The following is a 27,948-nucleotide window of genomic DNA, read 5'->3' as shown; positions in this document are numbered from 1 at the left end:
GCGTGTGTGTGTGTGTGTGTGTGTGTGTGTGTGTGTGTGTGTATAAACCAGTGCCAAACAAAAAAAAAAATTTAATATCCTTACCACTCAAGCACAATTCTAGCAATTGGTATTTCTTTAGTGTTGCTGATAATTACTAATGAGTCTCCCCAGCTTACTTTTCTTGGTCACACCTATATTACTAAATTTATTTTTTCTTTTCAAAATTGAACTTTAGCCAGATTAGTCTAAATGATAAGACTGACCTGAGCATCTTACACAGTAGGGGCTTGTCCCTGGCCAATGAGTGTGACCATTTTTTAATAACAGAGGACAATCTTAAACTGAGCAAGGCTGGTTGAGGTGATGGTGGAATAGGCTATGAATGCCCTGCATCCCAGCAGGTACTCTGCAGTCTATGGGATCTGGGTGTGGTCTGCTGGCCCTTCACTTACCTGAGTGGGGCTGATATGCATGAAGTACCTTTTTGAAGTCTAGCAGGTAGAAAGTAAAACACAAAAGGAGCAGACCAGGATTTAGGAATTAGGGCAGACACTCTCCCCCAACATCTTCCCTAGGCCATACAGGAAGGATCATGGTTGAAAATAAGGAGGAAAAGGGCTTTTTCAAATATTCTCTTAAAATGAAGGTAGAGACAAGCATGGGACATTCCCATAAATTACAGGAAGTATGATGAGAAACTCTCTCCCCTGGGAATATAGATCTGCCTATAATATCTACTCGGTTATTTGGGGGCGTTTTCCTAATTCTAGTGATTTTAGGGAGGAAGGAGAAACACTACCTGGAAGGTTGAGATGGTGTTTCAGGTTGGCTGGCTCCAGCTACCAGCCAAGCTCAGACATGAGAAAAGGCCCAGGACTGTCAAGGAAGCAGGTCGGAGTGGAAGGAGGGCAAGATTCAGTGTCAGGAGACCCAAGTTCTACTCGACATCCAGGTCAATGGCGCCACCTGTGGAAAGCCATACTTAGTACTCCAGAGCAATTAGTGTCCCTCTGCCCTTATAAGGACCAATGATGCTATCAGTTTAGTAGATTACCTGTAATTCTTCCCCAGTGGATAGTGAACTAGCTTTTTGAGGGCAGGGATGCTTGTCTCATTGGTTTATCTCCTTTAGAGTGAGTATCAGTTAACTTTTCCTGCATAAAAACTCCCACACTTTTTGGCTTAAAACCACATTTATTATTTCTCACAATTCTGTGGATCATCTGGGCAATTCTTATGAGCTGGGTCAGCCTGGCTGGGGCTGGGTGTAGTCTACGCGGCTTCCCTTGTGTGTCTTGAAGTGGGCAGGCTGTTTGATCTGAGGGATGGGTTCAACCGGGATGATTCACTTCTGCTCCACGTGGCCTCTCGTCCTCCAGGAGGCTAGCTCAGGCTTCTTCACCTGGTGGTCATGGCTCCTCAGCACAGTGAGAAACGAAAGTCCTGATGCACAAGCTATCACCAAACCTCTGCTTGCATCACAGTTGGCCCAAATAAGTCACAAGGGCAAGACCAGATTCAAGGGGCAGAGACACAGGTTTCACCTCTTGCTGAGAGGAGATGCAAAGTCATGTTGTCAAGAGGAATTTGTGGCCATTTTTGCAACCCACTCTAAGAACCTTGAACTATGCTTGACAAACAGTAGGCAGAATGCTTGTTGCAAGAATTAAGAGGTAAGTAATGTCAGATACTGTAATAGTATTGCCCACTCCCCTCCCCTCTGCCACTGACACATCTACTTCCACATCTATTTACTGTTGGCATCTTTGAACTGGGCCAAAACTTTATCCAGTGTTTAGAAAGTTTATTGCCCTTGACTTAAATATGATGGCTCCTTTCTGAGAGTTGCAGCTCACACTGGACCTCTTTGCCCTATCTATTTTGTCATAGGAGTTGTGTATACCTTGTTGGATTATAGGTTATGTCCCCTAGTCTATGTTCTCCGAATAGATCTGGAAAAGAAGAAACCCTTTGTCTACCAGATCCGAGTCAGCATTAGCCAGCTGCACCTCCTTCTGCCAGTTGCTGTCACTTGCTTTCCCCCTGGTGGCCCCTTCTTGCATAGCACCACCCAAGGTACAAAGTCCACCTTCTGAATTGCCAAGAAATTGGATGAATCAAGAGCCTTCCATGGGAGACTCCCAACTTAAGGGAAAGCTAAAGATGGAAAGAAAAGTAATAAAACAAATTTGTAAATGATCATCTAGACCCTGTAGCTGGTGAGTCCTTGCTTGCTTCACCGTGACTTGGCCCAGAAAAAAGATAAAGAGGCAAAATAAAGGTAAAGCATACAAAAGATATCCATATCAGTAAAAGTCAGGTGCTGGCGGGTTAGGAGCAGTGCCATTCTCACTGAATAAAAGCGGTGGAGTTGGAAAAGGTGAGGGGGTGTCCCGAGAGGATCAGCTCGTCCAGGGCCTGGTAGGTCCCCGTCACAAAGCCCACGAAGCCCAGGATGCTGATCAGGGTGTCCTTGGCGATGGTGAGGGGGCTCATGCCCTCCGAGTAGTAGGTGGTGATCTCTAGGAGGGGCGGGATGATGAGGGCCAGGGCACTGCTGCTCACGGAGCCTACCAGGGAGAGGACCAGGTCCAGGCGGGGGATGAGGATGGCCAAGGCACCTGTGGAAGATGATATGGGACACATGGATCTTCGAGACTTAGTTAAGCTTTCCAAGCTTGGTTTTAGAATCCTTTTCTTAAAACATAAATGAGTTGTTTCTCATTTTTAGTTACGTAAGGAAAAACTGTAAGTCCTATAATACTCCAATCATGTTCACTAGAGGCTATGCATTAAAAATTTGGTGTGTCTCCTAATAAATTCTCCAAAATATGCATTCATATTGTTGGGAAGAGAAATCTTCCCTCTCCCTACTTTTAGGTTCAATGATTGGAGGAGCGGGGACTGGGGATTTATTGACAGTAGACAAAATTAACAGGACAAAAGACAGAGTTTACTTAGGGCTAGGGAGCCTTCAGAGGAGTTGGCTCCCAGAACAGCCAAAGATAGGGGTTCACATGCCCATTACATAAGGGGAAAGGCGGAGGCAGAAACAGCATATGTAAGAACAAGTGGAAGTTATGACTGGTTCAGATAGTTTATTTAGGGAATTACTCGGTCTGTGATGATGGTTAGTCTCCTTTCTGGCCGAAAACCTTCCAGAGAGGGGATTTATGGAGGCTGTACTTTGTCAGAAGGTCTTGCTTAATTCAGCAAAGGAAGTTCAGGTAAGGATTTGCTTTTCCCCTCCCTGTAGCTGCTGTTTGTTCAAATGTTTTTAGCTTAAAGTAATTTTTATGCCTCTGGGGCACACTTCAAATCCCCACATTATTCAATAATGATTAAGGGGTACCTGGGGGGCTCAGTCGGTTGAGTGTCCAACTCTTAGTTTCAGCTCAGGTTGTGGTCTCGGGGTGGTGGGATCCAGCCCCATATCGGCCTCCCTGCTCAGCAGGAGTCTGCTTGTCCCTCTCCCTCTGATCTTCCCCCCACTCTTTCTCTCAAATAAATAAATAGAATATTTTTCAAAAGACAATGATTAAGCTCTTAATAAATAACATTAAATAACAGTTCTGGGAACTGTCCCATCTGTTTGGGACATATCAACGTACAAAAGATGCAAAACTTTTTAAAAACGCCTTCATAGAGTTAACACTTTAGTGATTAACACGACGACACGCACCTCTTACTTGCAAATGATTAGACTGTGAAATTATTTATAGGAGAAGGGTCTTCAGTTGGAACAAGATTGCAGGGTCTCATTAAAAGAATGTCTTCTCCAGGTTTTAGTACATGTCAGAAAACAAACAAACACCAGAAGCTAAAGATTTTGAAATTATCTATTTTTTCATAGGATGCTTTATAGGCCTGGGCTTCCATATTTTTTATTTGACTTGTTGGAAGATTTTCACCAAGAAAGCCTTGGAAGCCTCTCCAGGCTTCCTGTGGAGGAGAAGTGTGGTATATCAGAACCAAAACAGGTCTGGGAGGCAGGATTCTGGCTTCCCCTTGTGTGGCCTTGGGTTAGGTCCCTACATCTTCCTCAGCTTGTTTCCTCCTCTGCAAAATGGGCATAAATGCTATATTTATCCTTTTAGGTGTTATGGTTCACATTGCAAATGGTGTTCAAGTTTTAAACGCACTATAACTCAGAAAAGTTATCTTTATTGTTATTTCAATTTATTTCCTCATTTGTCTGGATTGGGGCAATGCATGCAGAAGCTATAGGCTTCAGGAATTATTATCTTCATATTTAGGACAAATGCCTCGATCTCTCTGGAGTCTCTAAGGTTCCGAATGGCAGTGTCCCTGCTTCCTGGGGTAAACTGGGAACAAATCATTTCAAAGAAGGAAAACTGGTGTCCACTGAACTGCATGGGTTGGTCTGGTCCAGCAAGAAGCAAGAATCTCCCTAAGGAGGAGTCTTAGGATCACAATTAAAAGGAGCCTTAAGGAGAGTCAGGGAACACCACACTCTGTACAGGAATCTCTATCCTCTTTCACCGCTGCTATAACACTTGCAGAAGCGGGGCACCCTGGATCATGGGGCCTGGGGCATGAGGAGGACTGTGAGGGGTGAGCGGGGCCAGCTGAAGCCCAGGGGGCAAGTCCGGCTCACTGCTGCCGGTGGGGAATGTGATCCTAGGCTTGCCAAACCATTTTAATTGCTCCCCCCCACTGCAAAACATTAGAAATTTGGATTTGTATGTGAGATCTCGAACATTTTAAATGTTGGCACAAGTTTATACAACACTCTGAGGCTCGGAAACACACCTCTACTATCAGATTAGACTAAATGGCCACTGACCTCTGTCTCAGGGGTGAAGGGTGCTGACTCCAGACTCAGATGATGTGGGTTCAAATCCAAGATCTGGCACTTCCTGGCCAATTACTTATCGCTCCCTGCTTCAGTTTTCTCATTTGTAAAGGGAAGCTTATCATAGTCCTACCTCATAAGAGTTCCTGCAGGGCTGAAGGAAATACTATGAAATTCAGTCTAAAAAGAGCACAGTGGCTGGTACACAGTAGGTATTTAATAAATATCAGGTCTTATCCTTATGATTATTATTCAACCAGCTGTGTCACTCCCTCAGGCTGGACACCTGTGAATCTGACTAATTAGGTACATGGAAGAATTAGGTTGTCCCAGAGGCTTACATGAATTAATACTTGTAAAGCTTTAGTAGAGTTCTTGAAATACAATTAGTGCTCAATCAATGCTGGTTATCAGGACTACCCGTCACCATCTGGCGGACTCCTGACAGCCCTCAGCAAAAGAGCAACATTTGGCTCAGCTGTGTACTCACATGTCAGGCAGACCATGGCGAGGCGGATAGACAAGTCCAGAGGCAGTGCCCAGCGCTTTGACACCTGTGAGGTGGCAAAGGGGATGATGATTTCTGCAGGGACATAGAACTGCAGGGCGTAGGTGCACAGGATCCCAACGACATACAGGAGCTTGACCGACTGGTACAGCCTGCAGGACAAACCAGAGCAATGCTCGCTAAGGCCATCACGCTCAGGCACCTGGCCTCCTTGGAACATTAACCTTTGACCTCAGGATCGTCCCTTGGTCTCCAGTTTCCTTGTCCGAAAACAATGGGCAGGGATTTCCCAGAGCCAAGAGGGAGTCACTGCAGAGCACCAGGTGAAAACAGAGTAAGGTATCATGGATTCGAATGGCAACAGAGGGTCATCTCTAAAGAAAAACAATCTTGAGTGTGGCTACATGTGACACCTTCACAAACCACTTATCACTTGATGGTCAATTTTAGATTTGAGGAACTAGAGGCTCAGGCCAGCTACTTTGCCCAGGGAGACACAAGTGGTAAGTAGTGAAGACCAAAAAACCTGGCTCTAAAACATAGCAATCCCTTGTGATCTAATGTCAGTCCTTAGCAATTCTCTGGATTCCCCCAAGGCTCTTGGCACATAACAGGCCTTCAGCACATGCTTCTAGTAGGTTGAGAGAACTGCAGAGTCCTGAATCCTTGGGGGGAAGAAGCAGTCTACAAATAGGGTTGGGTGGGGGTTGGGAGGTAAAAGGAGAGGCCGGGTTACTTGCAGGCCTTGGACTAGGGGCAGAGACAGGGTGTGATGGGGGGTGTTGAGTTTTACCAAAGCCTTTTTTGACTTATGGAGTTAGGACTTTTTCCTTTATTCCATTAATGTGGTAGCTGCATCTCACATGTTTAGTAAACCTGTGTGTGTGTGTGTGTGTGTGTATGGGGGCTGGGGAGCCATTCCTTAGAAAGATTAACTTCCACATTTCTGAGTTCCTTGCTCACACTAGTCCTGCTGCCTGAAACACCACTTCACTCCATTTCTGTCCCATCTTTTGAGGTGGACTGCATGCTTGATGAATGACATCTACCACCTTGGGAAAGGAGCCCCATTTAGGCAAATTAAGCCTCCAAGTGACCGTTAAAAAGACAGGCATCCTGTAATTAATGACATGCCTCGATGTGGGAGACAGTGCTGCACAATGCAATATGGGTTCATGTGTCCATTTAAATGTGGTACTGTTGAAGTCTGGGTCAGCTCACTGTTGCATGAATTAGGTGCATTTGAACATAGAATTTTTACAGTGGTCTTCCCAAATTGTTTCTTGCTTTACTACTTTTTCATCCTAGCTACTCTAACTCGGAAGATGTGAACCCTTGGCTGTGGCAAGCAAGGCTTGTAGCACAGGCCTTGGGAAATGTAATCCCAGATGAGTGTTGCCACCCACCAACTCCTCTTTCTGTCTCTTGTTCTCCCTGAGGGCCCCTCCCTTCTCTCCTTAGGTGACCAAGAACTGTCACTTCTCTCTCTTCCTAAATCATGTCCTTCTTCATACTGAGCTATCAAGGCCTCACTCAAAATGGCAGGCTATTGAAGGAGAAGCTCCTTGGACAGAGAAACCAGAGCCCAGGGTTTTAAAGACAGCTCTGCTTCTCACTGTGAAGGCCCTCTAGACCTTAGTTTGCCATCTATGGAAGGGAGGAGGGAGTCACCCACACATTCCCACCAAGCCCTGAGTCCCCACCACATGGGAGCCTGTGAAGTTACCAGCAGTTGGGTAGGTTAAGGGTTATGCTGGCCTTGATGTCATCTCCAAACCGCAGGTAGCCCAGAGACCCAATGCCGATGTATAGGGCAGTGATGATGGACATTCCCAGTGACAGGATGGCTGGGAAGCGGCGGGCATCCTTCATCTTGTTTTCTAGGGGCAGAACCTACAGAAGGATCATAGTGTAAAAAGAGAGAAGGAGAAAGAGGAACATGAACAAAAGAAAGGCATGCCACTTCTGAGTATATCATAAAAGAATTGGAAGTAGGGACTTGAATAGGTATTTGTACAACTATGTTCATAGCAGCATCATTTACAATAGCCAAAAGGCAGAAGCAACCCAAGTGTCCACTGATGGATAAATGGATACACGAAGATGGTATATACTTATAATAGATATTAACCAGCCTTTAAAAAGAAGGAAATTCTGACACATGCCATAACATGGATGAACACTGAGGTCATTACACTCAGTGAAATAAGCCAGTCACAAAATGACACGTACTGCATGATCCCATTTACATGAGGTACCTGAAGTTGTCAAATTCAGAGAGTCAAAGAGGAGCATGGTGGTTTCCAGGGACTCAGGGAGGGGCAAATGAACAGTTATTGTTCAATGGGTACAGAGTTTTGCAGGACCAAAAGATGGATGGTGGTGATGGTTGCACAATAATGGGCGTGTACTTAACGTCACTGAACTGTATGCTTAAAAATGGTTGAGATGGTAAATTTTATGTTAGGTATATTTTACCACAATAGATGAGAAAAAAGGGAAGAAAGGAAGGAAGACCTGGAATCACAAGATGAGCCCTGGACCATCAGAGCTGGAAGGGCCCTTCTTCAGGTTGTGCAGACCAAGGAGCTCAGCCCCTGACACAGCCTGATCTGGCCAGCAGATGCATTTTGTTTGGCCAGCATAGGCTTTTAGACAATTGAAGGTGAATGCCTTTGGGCAAACTATTCTTACCCCATTCACCCGGCCCACATCTCCCCCTCATACGGACATACACCTGGTTTCTTCACTCACATTGCCTTCTAAAGGCATTTGAGTTTGAGACTTCCAATTCTAGTGCATTCGCTGCTCTCTGCTCAGATAGGAAGGCTGCGACTCAGGTTACACAGCGGACTGTGGCAGAGCTGGGACTGGAGGTTCCTGGTTCCCCAGTAGGACATTTCCCTATACAACCTGTTCTCGGGTTCCTTCTTCCCCAGATGTATACCTGGCTCTGAGAGAATCCAAGTTGAGACAGACTACCAGGAGCCTGCTGGGCATCCCAAGGTCACTTCTGTTTTTGGAACCAACCTTTTGGCTTCTCATACCATAAATTCCTCCTTAGGCTTCTATTGGCTGACAGCCCCCCTCCACCTTCTCCTTCTCCTTGATCAGGCCATGGGCTAAAGCACACTTTGCATGCATCATTAGGCTGATCTGTGCCTCAGTTTCTTTATCTGAAAATTTAGCTATTGGAATTTTTTTGAGATTTATATGAGCACCAATGGCATACAGTAAGGGCTTAGTAAATGTCAACCATTCCTATTTTTTAATACTGTGAAGACTACATCTCTATGAAGATGGTGCTTGTATAATTCTTATTTTACAGACAAGGAAAACAAGACTCTGAAGATGGAGTAACTTGCCCCAAGTTACAGAGCTTGAAAGTTGCAGAGTGAGGCTGCAGACTGGGGCTGTCCTCCGAAGTTCAAGTACTTGCTTCTTCCCAATCTCCAGCATTGGATATATTTATTACTCAGTTGGACCTGAGCGTCTACTCCCTTGTACCGTTAACTCCTTTTTTGTCCTATATGCATGTCAACCCCCATGCAAATGGAAAATACTTGAAGGGAACGCCATGTCAAGGTCATCATTGTGCCTTTCGACTTTCCTCCAGATTAAGGGCAATTTCCTAGTAGCAGTTGGTGCTCAGGAAAACGTCCAGGGGATTATGTGGAGAGTGAAAAATCCAACCTGAGCTTTCCTACCCTGCAATACATTTTCACTGCATAAATTCTCTAGGCTAAAAATTACCTTTTTTACCCGGTAGCTGGCTTTCTCCTTTTCTCCTCCCACAGTCAATCAAATTGATAAATGGCCATTTACAAAAAGTGCTAAAGTCCCTGGAGTGGGAGTAAGGAGCACCTGGTTTTAGCCACAGCTGCTGCTGTTCCCAGCTGGTGACCTGGCTCGAGTCCCTTTCCTCCTCAGGGCTTAGGCTCTTCTTCTGTAAAGTTGGGAGACTGGGCTAGAAGATTTCTAGAGCTAATGTGAACTGATACTAATCATCATTAGTACATAGTAGGTGTTCAATACTTACTGAACAATTACTACCATCATTTAGTTGGGGAATTAGAGTTCAGAGAGTAACTCATGGCCAAAATAAGATTCCAACATATCCTGCTTCCAAAGTCATTTGCTCAACCACTGCACTCTGCTTTTTGCCATGACTATCCGGAATTCTAAATATAAAGAGCTTGCACTTTCATTAAGATGGTGTAGGCACATTCCACCATAGCTCTCTCACTGATTAAAATTAAAAGCCCTGGGAAGAATACATAAAACAACTAGCTATGGACTCTGAAAAGTATATGATAGCATGTGGATTGATCAAAACCAGTAAAAATGACCATTATGGTACCGGGTTTCTTGATTTTTTTTCTTCCTGTATCTCCCAATTTAGACTCAAGAGGACCTCAAATCCTAGAATCCTATGCAGTGGATGGAGACAGAAAAAAGTCCAAGAGAAACCCTCTTTCTGGCCAGAGGACATAGAATAGAGGCCCCTGTGAGAGAGACAGTACGGAGGGGGCCCCTAGTTTTTTTGTTTCCTTTCTTACTCTCAAGACCACACTCCCAAGGCAAGTCCCAGTCACAAAGCAGCATCCTGGTATATCAGTGACTGTGGTGGTCACACAGGCACCTAAAAATCCAACACAAATTTTTCTCTTTGAGCAAAAGAACTAGCAAAGGGGGCTTTGGGAGTCCAAAGAATGTGGGGCTAAATCAGCTCTGGTACATAATTTTCAGGATCCAATGCAAAATGAAAATGCAGGGCCTCTCGTTCAAAAATTAAGAATTTCAAGATGATGAAAGCAGAGTATTAAACCTTGTGGGACCCTTCCAAAGGCAGGTCTCTTTGTGACTGCATAGGTTGCATATCTATGAAGCAGGCCCTGGAAGGAATCGCTGTTCATTCACTCATTCATTCATTCATTCATTCATTCATTCATTCATTTATTTTTATTTTAGTTTTTCCCTCTCTCTTTCCTCTCAGTGCTTAACCCCAGTCAGACTCAGTCACAGGAAGTGCATAGCACTATAGGGAGGCTATAACTCTGGCTTTCTAGCCAGAAAACCAGAAAACTAGAAGCCCCTGGAAGCTGGTGAGTATACAGGAAAACATGGATAAGAGGATGCTGGAGAAAGTGGTCCCCTAAATCTGTGAGTGAAGTCCTGGGCTCTGCCCTAAGTTGTGAATGTGTGGGAGTGATGTGAAGCATCAAAGCATTGTTTAAAACCACATTGAGTTACCACCTTACACCAGTTAGAATGGCAAAAATGGACAAGGCAAGAAACAACAAATGTTGGAGAGGATGTGGAGAAAGGGGAACGCTCTTACAATGTTGGTGGGAATGCAAGCTGGTACAGCCACTTTGGAAAAAAATGTGGAGGTTCCTCAAAAAGTTAAAAAATAGAGCTACCCTATGACCCAGCAATTGTACTACTGGGTATTTACCCCAAAGATACAGATATAGTGAAAAGAAGGGCCATATGCACTCCAATGTTTACAGCAGCAATGTCCACAATAGCCAAATTGTGGAAGGAGCCAAGATGCCCTTCAACAGAGGAATGGATAAAGAAGATGTGGTCCATATATACAATGGAATATTACTCAGCCATCAGAAAGGATGATTACACAACATTTGCATCAATGTGGATGGGACTGGAGGAGATTACACTAAGTGAAATAAGTCAAGCAGAGAAAGACAATTATCATATGGTTTCACTTATTTGTGGAACATAAGGAATAGCAGGGAGATCATTCGGAGAAGGAAGGGAAAAATGAAGGGGGGGAATTCAGAGGGGGAGATGAACCACGAGAGACTATGGACTTTGGGAAACAAACTGAGGGTTTTAGAGGGGAGGGGAGTGGGGGGATGGGCTAGCCCCGTGAAGGGTATTAAGAAGCGCACGTACTATATGCAGCACTGGGTGTTATACACAAGCAATGAATCATGGAACATTACATCAAAAGCTAATGATGTACTGTATGGTGACTAACATATCATAATAATTAAAAAAAAATAAAGAAATGAAAGAAGACCCAAATAAATGGAAAGACATTCCATGTTCATGGATTGAAAGACAACACTGTTAAAGTTTTTACAAAGATGCAAAGGCAATTCAACAGAAAATAGACAGTCTCTTCAACAGATGATGCTGGAACAATTGGGCAACCTATTAAAAAAAGAACTACAACATACAAACACCTTTATCAAAAATTAACTCAGAATGGATCGTAGATCTAAATGTACAATGAAAACTACAAAATATTTAGAAGAAAACATAGGAGAAAATCTTTGTGAACTTGGGTCAGGCAAAGTGTTTTTAGATAAAACACTAAAAGCAGGATCCATAAAATGAAAATTTTGATATATTGGACTTCATCAAATTTAAAACATTTGCTCCATGAAAGGCACTGTTAAGAGAACAAAAAGACAAGCTACAGACTACAGAAAATATTTGCAATTATATATCCAATAAAGGACTTGCGTTTGTAATATATAAAGAATTCTTAAAACTCAACAGCTCAGTTTTTTAAAAGTGTGCAAGAGACTGGAACAGATACTTCACCAAAGAGGATATACAGATGACAAGCCCACAAAATGATGATCAAAATCATTGGTCATTAATAAAATGCAAATTAAGATCACAATCAAATACTACTACGAACCTATTAGAATAGCAGAATAAAAAAAACGCTGACAGGACATTGAAGAACTAGCAATGATGCAGAACAAGTAGAATGTTCATCCATTCCAGCGGGAAAGCAAAATGGTACAGCCATTATGAAACCCTGTGTGGCAGTGTGTTATAAAGTTAAACAACACACATTAATATGTGACTAGCAAACCTACTCCTAGAAATGAAAACATAGGTTCACACAAAATCCTGTACACAAATGCTTGCTTATAAGCATTATTCATAATTGTCAAAAACTAGAAACAACCTAACTGTTCTTCAGCAGGTGAGTTGATAAGCAAATCATGGTGTTGCCGGTACAGCGGGCACTCAGCAATAGAAAGCAAGGAGCTACCGATGCATGCAACAACACAGGTGATCTTACACGCGGTCTCAAAAGGTTACATCCTGCATGATCCCAGGTATGTGACATTCTGGAAAAGACAGAACGATAGAGACAGAACAGAAGGTGGTTCCCAGGGGTTAGTGGGAGGTGAGAAACTGACTACAACGGGACAGCACGAGGGAATTTTTGTTGGTGAGGGAGCTGTTCTGTGTCCTGACTGTGGCACATCTATGACTTTACTCATTTCAAAAACTTACAGAAATGTACACCCTCCCCCCCACCAAAGTGAATTGTACTATATGCAAATTAAAAGTAAACAAAATTACATACACAGCACTATCCTTCCTCAAGTGTGAAACACAAACTATGTAATAAACCATTGTAAATATATCGTACTTCCCAGCTTAAAACTCCTTTTGTTTGTTTCATTAAATCCTGTAAATTGTATACCTCCATTTGCCTTGAATTTAAAGGATTAGGAAACACATGTTGGTATGAAGATAAATGTCTAATAGATGTATTGGGACAAGAGGTTACTTTCTCCTGTGTGCACACGGAAACAAAGAAACCCAGAGTTCCCGGCTCCTGTTCAGAAGGCCACCCACAGCACAGGGGAAAGATTACCCAATTCAAACCTTACCACACCAATGCTTTCAAATGAAAAAATGGCTGTTCCAAAGAAGAGAGGGTAGGTCTTCCAACTTGCTATCAGCGGCAACTGGCTGGGGTCTGGAATTTCCTACAGGAAAGAGAAGTGAAATAAGACCTTAACTCTCAAAGGTGCTTTGGTTCATTTAAGAGGAGAGTATTCCAAGAGTAGACCTAAATTAAAACAAAACAAAACAAAAGGAATGCCAAGAATTCAGAAAACTTCAAAATGAAGTAGGCATCAAAGTTGATTTGAACACGTACAACATGGAAGAGCCAGAGGACAGAAACATTGAGGTATTGTCAAAGTACTGAAGGGTCAGTACCTCATGGGGGGATTACCAGAATCCTCCAGAAGAAAACCTTACACACCACAGGTTGGTACCAGCCTAAAGTGCCCATGGACACTTGGAATGTACCAGTGGTTATGGGTGACAGAAACTGCTGTGACTGTAGTTAGTCATATTCTTGGGAGTCCAAAGTAATTAGATATGAAAGTCCCCTTTTCTTCAATGAGCTATAAACTGAAGGGAAAGAAAGTGTGTGGAATAAATATGTTATATACCCTGTGACCTGAATGGGACAGTAATTACCGAGCCATTTCTCTAACTGGGCGACTTCAGGAATGGTCCAAAAATGAATCGAAGGTAGCTGTCTTATTAGGAAATTCAATTTTGTAGAATTTATCGATGTTGCCTTAAGGAAGATAAGACCTATTTGTAGTTACCATAAAATATTTGACTAATTTGTTATTTTTACTAAATTCCATGGACAAGATAACTTTTTTCTTGTGACTTCTGAAAGATAAAAACATCTGAATGGTATGAGAGATATGCTAAGGGCCTTCTGGGTTTAATTTCTGTGTAGTCTTGTCCAGCAAACAAACATTAGAAAGGATACAAAAGTAGGAAATTGAGAGAAAATCAAAATCCACAACTCAACCTTGAAGGTGTTGTAATTTGCATTATGATAGGTTTGCTTTCCTCTGAGACTATGCCTCTGTGACTAAGTATTATTATTGTTCTCTCTTGAGTTCCTATGGGTAATTTTGGACACCTGAAATTGTAGCCTAGAGGATGTGAGACTACGGGTAACTTGGTAAGTTTCAGCTTTAGTAGGAGATCCTGCTTTTCATTTGCCTTTTGCTGCTATCCAACCATTATAGGAATGGTCTGTGGTTCACCAATTGAGATGTTTTCCTTGCAAAGCAAAATTTCTTTCAAAGGTCAGAATTTGACAAGGGTTGGAGGAGCAACATAAAAGAGGACCTATCCAGAAGAATGAGATTGCACAGAGACATCTTTGTGGAAATAGTGGTACGACGGTAGGAGACCGAAGAGTGAGGTACACACCTACCCTCGGGACTGGCCCTAGGGAGGTATCAGGCTATTCTTGATAAAAGGCTCTGCCCAGTGGGGGAGTCAGGTGTGTGGTGTGCACTAACCTGGACGATGTACTGGGTGATGATCATCAAGCTGACCAGCATGCTGATGTTGGCCAACATGGAGAAGATGGTCAAGACCCTGAGGTTCCGGATGAGGACCAGCAGCACCAGGAAGGGCAGGAAGGACAGCATGTAGAGTCGAGAGTCCATGGTGGGCGTCAGAATCACTGTCTCGTTATAATGGCAGTTGTTGGTGGTCCCATTAACTGCTTCCACTACCTGAGGAAGGAATGGGAAAAGCAAGGGGAACATTCAATACATCTACCGGCGACTTGATTAGCTTAGTGCCTGGCCCATAATCAAACTCCCTCACAAAAAGCTTGTCTCACATGCCAGGGCCTCACAGTGAGTTAGTTAGACTTTCTTTTGGTTATAACCAAAAAACCCATCACTTACTGTTCCTTAATTGGACTGATGCTGGCATTTGAGTGGGAGAATTATTCCTTGTGAGGACTGGACCATTCAGTGAAGGGTATTTAGCATCCCTGGACCCCCTAGTAAGAGCTATTTGCATCCCCCAATCTTTGTGATAAACAAGAAACACCCCTCTGCACACAGTACAAACACCCCCTGGCAAAGTCAGGCGGGATGGGGTAGGAGAGGGATGGTACTACCCTTATTTAGAATCAGCCTGACTTAATGGGTACAGTCTTACTGTGCAAGCAATACTGCAGAACACCGCAGAACAATTAGACACTAGAATTGGGCAAGAAGATGATATAAAAACAGTGATGATCTCAGTACACATTGGTAGTCAGGGTAATGTCCTGGAATATATTCATCTATGCGTTTTCTGTACCATATTACAAATTACATGTATTATACTCATCCTTTTCTTTTTTACACAAGACTGCAACTACAGCATATGCTCTTATTTTGAAATCTCCTTTTCACTTAAGAACACACCACGATTACTTAAATGAACCATTAAGTCTTATTTCTTTCTGATTCCTTACCTTCTGATTCCTTGCAATAGGAAAAGTACTTGAAACATTAGCCGGCATTCATGGCCCTCCATCATGGGCCCCATTCAACCTTGAAGGCTCTTCCTCTCCCAAAGTCCACACCTTCTTCTACAACCAATTTTATTGCCTCTCCTGAGCCAGGCCTGTACATTCCTATCTCCATGTGTTCACTCCTCCCTTCCTGGCTGCCACCCCTTCTTCTCGAACCTGTCCTTCAACACCCAGCTTGGACAAACCTCTGCAAGGGAGCCTTCCCTTGCTGCAATGATCTTTCCCGGCCCCCACACATTTCTGTCCCTTAAGTTCACCATGAAGCGGTCTTGCCTTCAGAGTGTTGTTAGTGGTGTCCTGACCCAGCACCAAAATATATTCAGAGCTAACTCGTTTGCTTTAGAACACATCCTACTTAGCCTGCGAACTCTTGGAGAGAATGCTTGCCTTGTCTCTAGACAGATGACAACGTTCTACTGATAGTAGATTGATTTCCAAGCGGCAATCTGGTGACATGTTTTTAGAGCTTTTAAACAATCACTCTTTGACCCAGTAATTTTACTTTAAGGAATATATGCCAAAGAAATAAAGGGGTGTACAAAGACTTCCACAGATTATAGTAGAAAAACAAAGGGAAACCAATAAAATATCCAACGTTGGAGACTACGTCCTGGCCAGTCTGTGTGATGAAATATTATGAAACTGGTAAAAATTACATTAAAAAATGTAAGGACAAAAAAAATGTAAGGACATTATAAAATGCTAACCAGCTAATTCTAACTTAAAACAATAACCATGAGTGGTTGAATTAATAATAATTTCCTTCCTTCCTTCCTCCCTCCCTTCCTTCCTTCCTTCCTTCCTTCCTTCCTTCCTTCCTTCCTTCCTTCCATATTTTTTTAAGTAGGCTCCGTGCCCAGCATGGAGTCCAACAGGGGCTTGAACTCGCAACCCTGAGATCAAGACATGAGCTGAGATCAAGAGTCAGATGTTTATCTAACTGAGCCACCCAGGTGCCCCAATTTTGTTTCATTTTGAAAAGTAATATAGCATAGTGTTCAAGAACTTGAGCTCTGATGTCAAAAGGCCTGGATTTTTAACCTTGGCTCTGTGATCTTCTATACATTACAAAGTTTATAGCTTCAGTTTTCTCATCTGCAAAACAGGAATAGCCACAGTGCCTACAGTGATACGGCCACGGAGAGAAATAAATGGGGGAAAGCATTATGTAATGCTCCCTGTTTCTGACACACAATAGCAGCTAACTCTGAATGCATGTTTTTTCCCTTTTTTCTCATTTCTTTACATTTCTAAATTTCTGGTATTACTATAAGCAAAAAAAAAAAAAAGAGCTCTAAAAAATAATTTCTTTTTTAAGCTTACTGATTGACTAAGGATGGCCTTTGTTATTACCCACAATATTTTGCTTAAATTGCTACAAGATAACTTCTGGGCTAGATCAAAACAACTTCCTGGAGACCACAACTGTTAAACCAGAGGTTAAGCAGCTAAAGGTAGATAAAGATGGTCCAAGATTAGGTATCATCCCAAAAGAGCCCATATCAGTCTTAGGAGAGTTAAGGATGATTAGGACGCAAGGCAAGACAACTGACAAAATCCAAGGTTTCTTTCAGCTCAGTTTTAGTGACGGGCTTTGAGAACAGGTCCAAGATACTGGGAAAAAGTAACCACTTGTAGAACAGATAAGTGAACTGGGGAAGTCTGGATTCTTTCATAACATCTAGTTTAACTTCCTTTGTTGTACTGATGAGGACTCTAGGAGCCCAAAAGAAGGAGCCAGATTTGCTGAACAACGAACAGAGGACCCTCCTTTTCCACATCCTTTCCCCTTCCACCTTCTCTAGAAGACTCTACCTGTTTTAAATTATCAGCCAGAAACACAACGTACACACAGCAGAAGCCCAGCTGGGTGACTATAAGGAAGAAGCTCACGATACTCCTGGAAGAGAGGAGAGAGAAAGAAAACATGTTATAAAAGAAGAGTTGGTTTGTCATTTCTATTTCTGTCCCCAGGGGTTGGTGACCCTGTACCAGCATCCTGGCTTCTGCTAACGCAATCGACAATGGGGCAGTAAGAAGCGAGGTAACAGTAGTTCTTTAAAAAAAAAAAAAGTTTCTCAACCACCCTCACACTCCCAGCTCAGCAAGTGGAGGAATTCTTCATGGTCGGGAACTTCCCCCTACACCTGGCTCTGTGGCATTCCTCATAATTGATACTAATTGATGGAGGGAAGTAGGCACGCCATTTTTATTAGCTATCATTAACATGAAAATTTTTTCTACCATCTGCCAGACACCATATTAGGCTCTGAGGAAACACAAATAACATATAGTCTCCTCCTTGAGTGGTTCATAGATTAGTGACCAAACAAGAATATGGCACTAAGGGCCACGGTGAAAAGGACATTTTATCCTAATTAGAGAACAGATAGCCTTCATAGAAAAACAGGTACCCGAGCGGGAGTCCCTTGGGAAGGGGAAGAAACAGAGACATTTTTTAAAAGACGAGGAGGAGGAGATGGAGAGGAAGGAGTGAGGAAGGCATTTCAGCAGAGGAGGATTCGGCAGATTTCTCTGGCTGTGGGGAATCCACTGAAGGGGCAAGACTCAGGATGGGTAGACCGCATAGCAGATTCCTACAATAACAGAGGTGTCCAGCAGCCTGGACAAAGACATGGTCATTAGGAGAAGAGAATTAAAGCACTTTAAGAGGTACTAGGAAGCTAGAACTTAACATAACTTGGTAACCACTAACATCTGGGGGAAAGGAAAAGAAATGATCGAAGGTTCCTGATAGGCTTTGGCTCGGACAATGAAATGAACCGGAGGGAAGGAACAGGTTTTAGGGGAAGGGGAAGAACTGACACATTTAGTATCTGAATTGTTGAGCCTGAGGCACCTACAGGAGATGACTATGTATGAGGGTCAAGAACTGTTGGTTTGTCAGTAATGGAGAAAGCCTTGAGAAGGCAGGTCAGTGGTGGGGAGTGTGCAGAGGGAGAAGAAGAGAAGGCCATGTTCCAAACCCTAGAGAACACCAATGTTTAAAGGGCAGACAGGAACAAAGGAGCCTGCAATGAAAGCAAAGGGCTGGCCACAAAGGTAGGTGGGAAACCAGGGGTGGGGAAGGGTTTAACTGGAGCCAAGGGAGGAGAAAACATCAGAAGAAGAGAATAGTCAATTGTACCCACACTGTTGAGAGGTTCTCCAGGGCAAAGAAGGTGCAATAAGGAGGTCTTTTAGGACACTGGTGGAAAGAACTTCAACAGAAGTCTAAGGACAGAAAAGCCAGGTGACCCACGGAAGAGGTGTGAACCAGATGAACAGAAGTCAAGTCAGAGGGTGTGCTGTTCTTTCACAGAGTTCAGTGTGAGCTCCAGTCTTGATGGTGCCCATTCTGTTCATCATCATAGAGCCATTGTCACAACCTGTCCTGACACACTGCGGGTGTTCAGTGGCTAGCTGCTGAATAAGCAGCTGCTGAACAGGAGATAGGATGGTGGCTAGAGGACAGTGCAAGGTCCAGGAAATTTTATGAGTTTATTTTACTATTTTCAAGATAGAGATATGTGAACAATTTAAATGTTAAGAGGAAGAGCCCATAGATCCCAAAAGAAGTTCAAGTTATAGGAGAGGAGATGATTAGTGGAGCTAGGTCCCTAAAAAGAGCAGGAAAAGCTGCTTTATATGTCGAATGATGGGTAGAAGGATTCGAAGAGTAAGTGACAGGCAAAGCTTCCTCTTGGGTCACACACTGGGAAAATTCTGGTTATTGTCCCAAAGGCTTCCTAGTCTGCTCAGAGGCCGTATTTATTGATTCAGTACATGAATGGGCTTTGGGCCAAGGGAGGTGTCAGAGCCACACTGCTCTGCAGACTATATTTCGTGAGAGGGCACACAGCAGGGCTGTAATGGTTTAGAGTATCACAATTCAAGAGAGACTTTGACCTAGATGGTACTCAGAAAAAAGTATATAGATGGGGTGGGCCCAGGCCTGAAAACGAAGAGCAGATTTAGTCCCAAGTACCGAGGATGGAGGGGCTTGACTTGTTCTGTGTCAGCCCTGAAAGCAAAAGGCAGGAGTCGCGGGAGGAGGACGTCAGCTCAGCAAAGGGTCCTAAACATCTTGTGTTATTTTTACACTTTTCTTCTTACTATAAACTCTCTCCCTAAGGAACGTCTTCTGCCCCCTGGCTTCGTGGCTGATGACTTCAGGTCTGTATGCCCTGCATGAAGACAGGTTCAAACCTATACATATCACTACCCACTTGACATCTCCACTTGAACCTCAAACCCAATTTGTCTAAACTAAAAGTCATCAGAAATCTGAGTCAACCTTGACTTTCCTTTTTCCCACCGTCCTGGGACCCAAAGCATAACCAAATTTGCTTGTCTCCATTCCCACTGCTACCAGTTTGGTCCCAGCTGTCATGGCTATCTGCGTGGACGTTGCCAATAGCCCCCATGGGTCTGACTTAATCTACGATTGCTCGCTTACAATGTATTCTCCTAACAGAAGCCGGAAAGATCTTTAAACAATGCAAATATGATCACTTGCCTGATTAAAACCCTCAGTGGCTTCTTCTTTGTTTTAAAGAAAGAAACAAAAACTTTTAGGAGGGTCTAAAATGTACAGGTTGCATGGACCCCTGGATCCTTCTTCAGCTTCATCTCCTTGACTCTGCCCTCAAGCTCCCCGTCACTCTATCTTGAAACTGTCATGCCTTCTGTCTTGCTTCAGACCTTCACGCTCTGCTCTTTCATTTTCCTGGAAGGCTGTCCAGGCTCCTGCCCACTTTCCCCTGGGTCATTCCTTACCCTTAAGAATTCCTTCTCTCAGGGCTCATCTCAACTGTCGTGTCCTAGGAAGCCCACATGAGCCCACACATGTAGCCTTACCTGCTCGATAGCAGCTAGTAATTCCTTCCTTCATCACACTCATCCCAGTGGTTATTAAGTGACTGTCTCCTAAACCGTGTAATGCTTGTCTTTCCCACTGGATTATGTGTGCTGTGAGAACAAAGCCTGTTTGCCTTGCTCCCCACAGTATTTCCAGGGCCTGGTCCATAGTACGACAGGATAAATATAGTTTAATAAGTAAGTGAATACTATTAAAGCTGCATAACAAAGGAATGAGCACGCTGTCACTGGGAGGATACAAGGAGGGGGACTGGATCAGGAAGTTTGCCAGTGAACCCCTTCCATGTGGAAAGCCCAACATTCTGTGCCACCTGAGCCAGCTTTCCAGGGAAGAAGGCATCCCTGCCAGCCGCATTTCCTCCTCCTGTCGCTCACTCCTCTTCGGGCAGAGCAAGAACAAGGTACCTTCCCCAGCGGGCGTGGGTCCGCAGCCAGGTGCTGGGGCTGGCTTCCAGTCCGTACATCACCGTGTCGCCATAGTCCATGAAGGGCTTGTTTAGCCTGTAGGAGAAAGTTCATACATAGTTACCAAGATGGGGTTTAACTTCAGGTCCTGTACTAAAAAGTCAGGAGACACACAGCAAGGCAGGACCCAGCTGGAGTAGAAAAAACACTGGGCAGAGACCCAAGTTCTGGTTCAGACTTAGACACCTGGCAGTATTTCCCGGATGGCTTGTTTTCCTTACCTGTCAAGTGGGGTGGTTACTACATAACCAGGGTAATAAAGCACACTTTGCATGGCTACAGTAGTTTTCACATCCATGATCCCCAATGGATTCTCATCACAATTATCTGAGACAAGGTGAGGCATGGATTGTTTGTGGCCGATTTACAGATGAGCCAAGCAGATAATCACAGTGGCCTGATTGAGATCACCTAACGAGTCACGTGGCAGAGCCTCACCTTAGGTCTCTGTCCCAAATGATTTTCTCTTTTTCTTAGCCTTGTTGGAAGAAAGAAGTACACTCTTGTTTTATGTAGGATGTTTCTGGGACATCCCTGAGAACTGAGTACCAAAACAATCGACATGAAGATGCTGTTTTCCTCACCTGTGGCAGAAGCGCTGGGCACACCGGACCAGGATGTGCATACAGTGGCAGGAGATGAACCCCATGGCCAGCAAACTGAGCGGGCCCATCTGAAGGCAGGGGGAGCCAAGGGAAATGGGAAGAGAGAAGAGAATGGGTTTATGAAGAACACTTCAAGGAGAGATTTGGTAGCACAGATACCATTTAGCACTCAAGGAACTTTCTGGCAAACTGGTTTGCAAGTCCTTTTTGGCAGCAGCAACTATTCTTTCAAATATAATGTCAAGTAGTATGCCAGTAAAGTACATAAAGCAGTTACAATGGGTATTGTGGTGGGAGTGGAGGACTAGGGATTCTGACCCCTGGTGGCCTCTGAGGTGCCCCTGAGAACTAGTGCTTCATTGGGCACAACCGGAAAACTCGTCATCATCCAACCCCTGCATTCTACAAGGGAGAAAACTGAGCCCCAGAGAAGGGACAAATGACTCACCAGGACCACTCAAAGTCTGTGGCCGAGCCAGAACTCAAACCGTGGCTAGATGTCTAGACTTCAAGTCTGGACCAAGCTGCCTCCCAGAACGACTGCTTCTTGCTAGTCATTATAAACTCTGAGAGCTTCTCCTCCCACTTCCCCTGCTACAACCCAGTCATGCTGGCCCCACCTGCGGCAGCCCCTCTTACCAGGATGCCTGCATTCTTCACAGCCAGGGGTAGTCCCAGGATCCCTGTACCCATGTTGCCTTTCACCAGGTGAACCAAGGTCTGGAATGCTCTAAAGGAGAGGAAGGAGACACGAGGGTGTAGGTGCATGAAGGTGAGGAGGTCCAATAGGCATTCCCTCATGGCATGCCAGTGATGGGGTTTTGCACCTGAGTTCAGCTGGATAACTGGGCTCCTGGCCATCTCTCAGTCCTCGTAGCCTTGACTGGCACCCAGAACCTCTGGGTCTCCTATAGGGTGACCAACCATCTCAGTTTGCCAAAACTGTCCCGGTTTTAGCAGCTAACACTCGACGTATGCCATGCTAGTATTTACTATATAATAGATACTATGCTAAGTACTTTACCTGTATTACCTCATTTAATCCTCTTGTCAAGACTAGGAAGTAGCTTATTGCCTTTATTTTGCTGATGAGAAAACTGAGGCATAGAGATTTTTTTTTAAATGACTTGTCCAAAGATATACTGGGGTGTCATGATTTGAACTCAGAAATGCCTCACAGACCCTGTTCTTCACCCCACGTCTATGGGACCACCTCCCAGAAATAGGCCCAGAGAGATACATAAAGGGAAAAAATCCCATTTTGTAACGAAGGAAATGGAAACTCAGAAAGGGGATGGCCCAAGATCATAAAACTAGTAGCTGAGACAGGATTGAACTCAAAGAAAAGAGAAAGGGCCAGCAGCAAAGAGACTTCATGGTGATTCTGAATTAAAAAGGTCAGATGACTTGGGTCCCCTGATGGGGTCTGTTGAGACAGGGTCATTTGGGGATTGGCTCCAGAGGAATTTTTTGGCCCTCAGGCCAGGACCTCAAGCTGGGGAAAGGCATGTCTTCTCCCAACAAAAACAAAAATAAAAACTTAGACCCCCTCTTTAAGACAGATGGGAAGGTGGTCAGAAGGACACCTTCAGGGACAAGTTCCAGGGAGGTACCCTCTGTGTTGATGAATCCCAGAACAATCTATTACTATACCTCTTTGTACCTGGACCGGGTTCAAGCAAGGTGAGTGTTGGGTTTATATCCACAACTTTAGACACATCGGAAATTCCCTGGGAGAGCCTTTCAGTGAGGACACTGACTATGAGGGGCACCAGAGGTATTCTGGAAGGAGCCTGGTCTCTGAGGTTGGACGAACCAGGGATTAAATCCCAAGGCCACTATTTAACTAGCTGTGTCATCTTGGGCAACAGGTCTACTTTTCTGAGCCTCTGTAAATGTTGGGAGGAATGATATTTTGAGGATTGCCCCAACCACCCTTATCTTTATGTTAATCCCTAGATGCTCTAGCTTTCTGAGGATCTGCCCATCAATTTGTTATGGGTTAAAGAGAACAATTGAGGGAGAAAGTGGGTGGAGACTCCCGGGCCCTTCTCTCTCCCTGTGGGTGTCAACATCACTGACAGAGCACTTGTGCCCTACGGCCCTCCAATAATGGGCTTGTTTTGCAACAAGGAGAGGGTCAACAGGTCACTTTAGAAATTTCTAAACAAAGGACTCAGGAAATCAGAATTTAACTTTGGGCCATACAGCCAACTTAAAAACTTAGTGTGGTGAGCTGGGCAGAGCACTGGGCTGGGAGGCAGGAGACCCGTATTTTAGCCCCAACTCCTTTGGTGACCTTGGACCTTCAAGGTATTCGCAGTGGCCAGCTTGTAAGGGTGCTGTGTTTGGGGGCTTTATGCGCAAATCACCTTTGCGGCCATCCTGGGAGGAGTGAAATATCATTTCACAGAGGAGAAACTGGGGCAGACAGTTCTGCTACTTGCTTGAGCCGGTTAGCCGCTAAGTGGGCTTCTGAACCCGGGTGAGCTGACCTGAGTTCCATGCTTGCCCAACTTGTTTCTCTTCAGCGCCAAACTGGGAGGGCCCCTCTAGTTCTCTCATGCTTTATGTCTTTGATTCTTCAGTAGTTGAAATTGCCACCAAATCACATGTCAGTTTAGGACACAAGAGCTAGTTGGTTCCCCCAAGGCCTCTGATTGAGAAATATCCCTGCTCCTTAGTGGATGGCCCCAAGGCCTGGAGAGTTCATTCTCAGTGTCAGGAATTCACAGCCCCCAGGACTAGCTCCCGAGGGCAACTGAACCCTGTTAGGTGTGCTGACAATGGAAAGGGACTTCGCCAGCCCTTGTGGTAACTTCTCCCTCCTTGCTGCACACCCCTCCTGACAGATGTAATTCCCACAGGCGGCCTCTTTAAATTCGCACTGCCACCTGTTTCCCCCTGTTTTGCATATGGGGGACACCAAGGCTGGGGGAAGGGAAGGTGCAGAATCACTAGTTGAGTGCAGGTGTTCTCTCTACCAGTGCTGTCAACATTTTCTTCTTAAAGCAGCAGCACTCTCCAGCAGGCCACTCACCCACATTTCCTAAGTGAATCGGCCACTCTGCTTAAGGGGTCGAGGTGGAGGTTGCTGAGCCCTGTAGCGTGGCTTCCCCACCTAAACTGCTTCTGCAGACCCTTCCTGCTCATGGTTTGCAAGCCTCTCCCACCCCCCCACACCCCAGGGAGGTGGAAGAAAGTCTTCCACATGCTGTGCTTTTGATGTCCTCACAACTGAAGTACAGGCCAAAGTAGAGGCCAGAGTAACTGGAGGAAGGAGGCAGAGAGGAGTCAATGCCTGGTTGTCAGTGAGGTCCAGTTTTAAGCTCAGATCTCACCTGCTTGGAGAAGGTAGGGATTCTGCCAATGATCAGGATTGCCCAGGAACAAAACTGACTTAGGGCCAGCACTGGATTCCAGCGCCCATCCTGCCAATGACCCAGTGCGTGGCCTGGGGTAACTGGGCCTTAGTGTTCCCATCCGCACCTGTTGAGTGCAGGACCATGAGAGCCTAGGACTTTCTGAGTCACCGCTCCTGCCTCTGTAAGCTCTCAGCCTGACTCAGTCTCTGCCTGCACTTTTCTTAACCTTGGTTTTCCCCTCTGCATAATGGGTTGGAGGTCAGACACAGCCACGCCAGGGTTTTGTCAGTGCAAGCTTGCAGGCTCGGAGGCAGAAATTGGGGTGGCAGAAAAAAACACTCACGTTATGCCCTTGGTCTTCTCTAAGCCTGGTGACTCGGAAGGGCGTCCATCCCAGAAACTGGAGTCCTTGCTCTGCAGCTTCTTGGCACTTTTGGGAGGGGACCTGAGGTCCAGTTTGAGGTCAACAGTGCCCTGGGGTTCCCTGGCACTCTTTGTCACAGGCATGACTGCTTCCGAGAAAGGGCCCTGGGTGTTGAGGAGGTCTGCTCTGGAAGGAGGCAAGCAGGAAGGTGTCCGTCAGGTGCAAAGCCCAGATCAGCAGCCCAGGCCGCAGCATGCTCTGGCCGAGCTGGAATGAGGCCCCGCCTACCTCCCCCAGAGTATGCTCCTCCTGCCCAAAGAAGCAGCTCCGTGCAAGAGAAGGGGGAGCAGAAGAGGCAGGAAGGGATTTGAGAGGGGAGTCACCCACCTCACCTCATAGCAGTGACTGCCATACCCCTCCTTTTCATAACTAACACGTATGAAGCACTTCACTAAGGAACAGACATTCTCCTGAGTGCTTTACCTGTATTTTCTCATTTAATCCTATAAATTAAATAATGAAAAAATCAGATTCTGTACTAAAGGGACCTGCCCAAGTTCACACAACTAGAAAGTGACAGAGTAGGGATCGGTGCCCAACTCGGCAGGCTTTTTAACTAACACCCTATTTCTGTCTCCAAGAGAATACCTCCATACCCCATCTCCTTATTCATCCCAAGTCAGGGGCTCCACTTCCCACTGGCTGACATCTGTTATAAGGCATCCTTCTGGGAGATCCCCTTCCCTGGGAAAAGTTGGGGGAAAACGGAGCAAGCACTCACTCACCTCCAGCTGCTTCTTAGCTTTTGTGAGGCTCCAGGGAGAAAGCAGTGGGAGTTCTTTGGCAAAACGGCAGAGATTGTACAACCCCCAGCCACATTTCACTGGGTAGGACACTGACACCAGGAGAGCACGTGATTTGCCTAAGGTCGCACATGACATTCAGGATAGAACTCCGCAGCTAAAGAAGGCCTTGCGGGGGTTTCTCTAGTGTTTCATTCTCTGTCATTATCTCTGCTTCAGTGACAGATGAACGGGCCAAGATTTCCTCCTTCCTCAAAATTATAGCATTTTACTCAAGCCAGACCTCTCTCCGTACCATCATCTCGAGTGCCAAGAGCTTTACTCCAATGATCTCTCAGCTAACTAGCATCCAAGACAGATTTGTCCGGCCCCTCCCTTACATGGGACCTCTTCCAAGGTCCTGTGTGCAATTTTGAATTTGTAATTTTGTATTCCTTTTCTTAAAGAGGCCCTCTCCACCCCTTACCAGTAACCCCCACCCCCACCCAAGTGATACAAGCTTCAGGCTCCAAAAAGCCTGGCTCCTTCTCTGGGTAGCGTTGTCATTCTGTTTTTACAGATGTGGAAACTGAGGCTTAGGGAGGTATAGAATAGCTTGCCCGAGGTCGCCGCTCACCTTTGGCAGAGACCCAAATCTACCCCAGCCAGATCTTTCTGTCTCTGAAGTCTGTGGCTGTGACCACCACACTGACCTCTTGGTTTGAATCCTGGCCCCACCCTTCAAGTTTCTTGCCCTGAATTGACTGAGACATTTGCGTGGTTTGAGGAATGTCCTCTCTTCACTCATCTGGCAGCATTACGTGGCAGCATTCCTGGTCTGTTGGGCGGCAGGCTTCATCCTCGGTCTGCTCATTTGCAGCGCTGAGATTCAGTAATTCAATTCTAATCTCGGCTCTCATCCCACCAACAGATCTTTGTTCCCGCTTAGGCAACAAGATGGATGAGTAAGATTGTTAAGGAGCTTGAGATGTTTAGATATGGGGCTATCTCCTGTTTTCCTCCCCAGGTTGTGAGAAGCCTGAGTTAATCTTCAGACCTTTGAGAAAGGAGCTGCTGGAATATGGGAATTTGCTAGGGCTGTTCCCAGACGTCCTCAGCTACAAGGAAACTTGCAAAGCACTGCCTGCAGACATCCCACATGTCATACCACCTGTCAGCAGGCAAGAGGGCTCCTTCCAGGTGGGGGCCTCCCAAGCAAGCCCTTTAAGACTGGCCCAGGCATCGGTAGCTCTCGGTTCCACTGCGGCTCTTACATGAAGCTGGGAAAGGTATGGTTTCTCTTTCCCCCAACTTTGTGAAATGGGTGCTAGGTTGTAGGGGACTTCAGAAGCACTGAGGACCCTAGGGCCTGTGCTTTTCATCTCCCCTGGCCACTGAGCTGCAGGCCCAGCCTCCCTTGGGTTGGAGTACACAGCTCTTGTGTGAGCACAGCCTACTCACTTGGCATTGCCCTGGTGGGTGGAACAAATGGGATTTAAATAATGATAATAATCTTTTATGACCCTTTAGAGTAAACAGAGGGCCTTGTTTCTTTCACTCTCTGACGGCCCTTTTGAAAGCTAGCGTGTATCAGAATCATCTGGGGAGGTAAGAAGGCACAGAGAGCCTCTGACTCATTGAAGTAGGGGGGAATCTGGGCCTTTGCATTTTGACCAAGTTCCCCAGGTGGTTCGGACGCTGGCCAGAGTTTGAGTTCCACTGGGCTATGGGGTAAAAGTCATTGTCCGCTTTTAATAGATTAGAGGCTGGAAAGTGCTTTGCCTGACATTGTAGGACTTGGCGGGAACGAACACAAAGCTTTCCTTCAGGTAGGAAGTTGGAGACTGTAGAAGCAACACTAAAACCCCTACCCAGATGGGAATTCATTGCCCATCCTTGTTCCCCCAGGGTAGGTCTTCACAGCCTGTGGCTGATTACTATGACTCTCTCTGCACAACAGTGGCAATAATCATAACTCACTACAGTGAGTCTCTTCTGTGTGCTAACTCGAGACTAAGTGCATTACACGAGGAAGGCACCAT

General features: G+C 45.2%; 1 protein-coding gene across 1 annotated transcript; it reads right to left on the bottom strand.

Moving 5' to 3' along the window:
* Positions 1-786: 786 nt before the first annotated feature.
* Positions 787-27,948, bottom strand: SLC36A2 (solute carrier family 36 member 2). Its single transcript, XM_045815340.2, has 12 exons — positions 25,910-27,948; positions 25,104-25,310; positions 22,035-22,125; positions 21,375-21,463; positions 20,731-20,826; positions 17,260-17,344; positions 14,429-14,647; positions 12,977-13,075; positions 7,033-7,199; positions 5,289-5,458; positions 1,037-2,603; positions 787-948 (listed from the first exon to the last, which is right to left on the bottom strand). Exons 2-11 carry the CDS (start codon positions 25,265-25,267, stop codon positions 2,332-2,334), a joined length of 1,452 nt encoding a protein of 483 aa, XP_045671296.1. The 5' UTR covers positions 25,268-25,310; positions 25,910-27,948; the 3' UTR covers positions 787-948; positions 1,037-2,331.

The sequence above is a fragment of the Ursus americanus genome, chromosome 15 (genome assembly GCF_024610735.1).
Source record: "Ursus americanus isolate L20-20 chromosome 15, mUrsAme1.1.p, whole genome shotgun sequence".
Taxonomy (NCBI): domain Eukaryota; kingdom Metazoa; phylum Chordata; class Mammalia; order Carnivora; family Ursidae; genus Ursus; species Ursus americanus.
The sequence above is the reverse complement of the archived record's forward strand: the minus strand, read 5'-3'. Positions and strand labels throughout refer to the sequence as shown.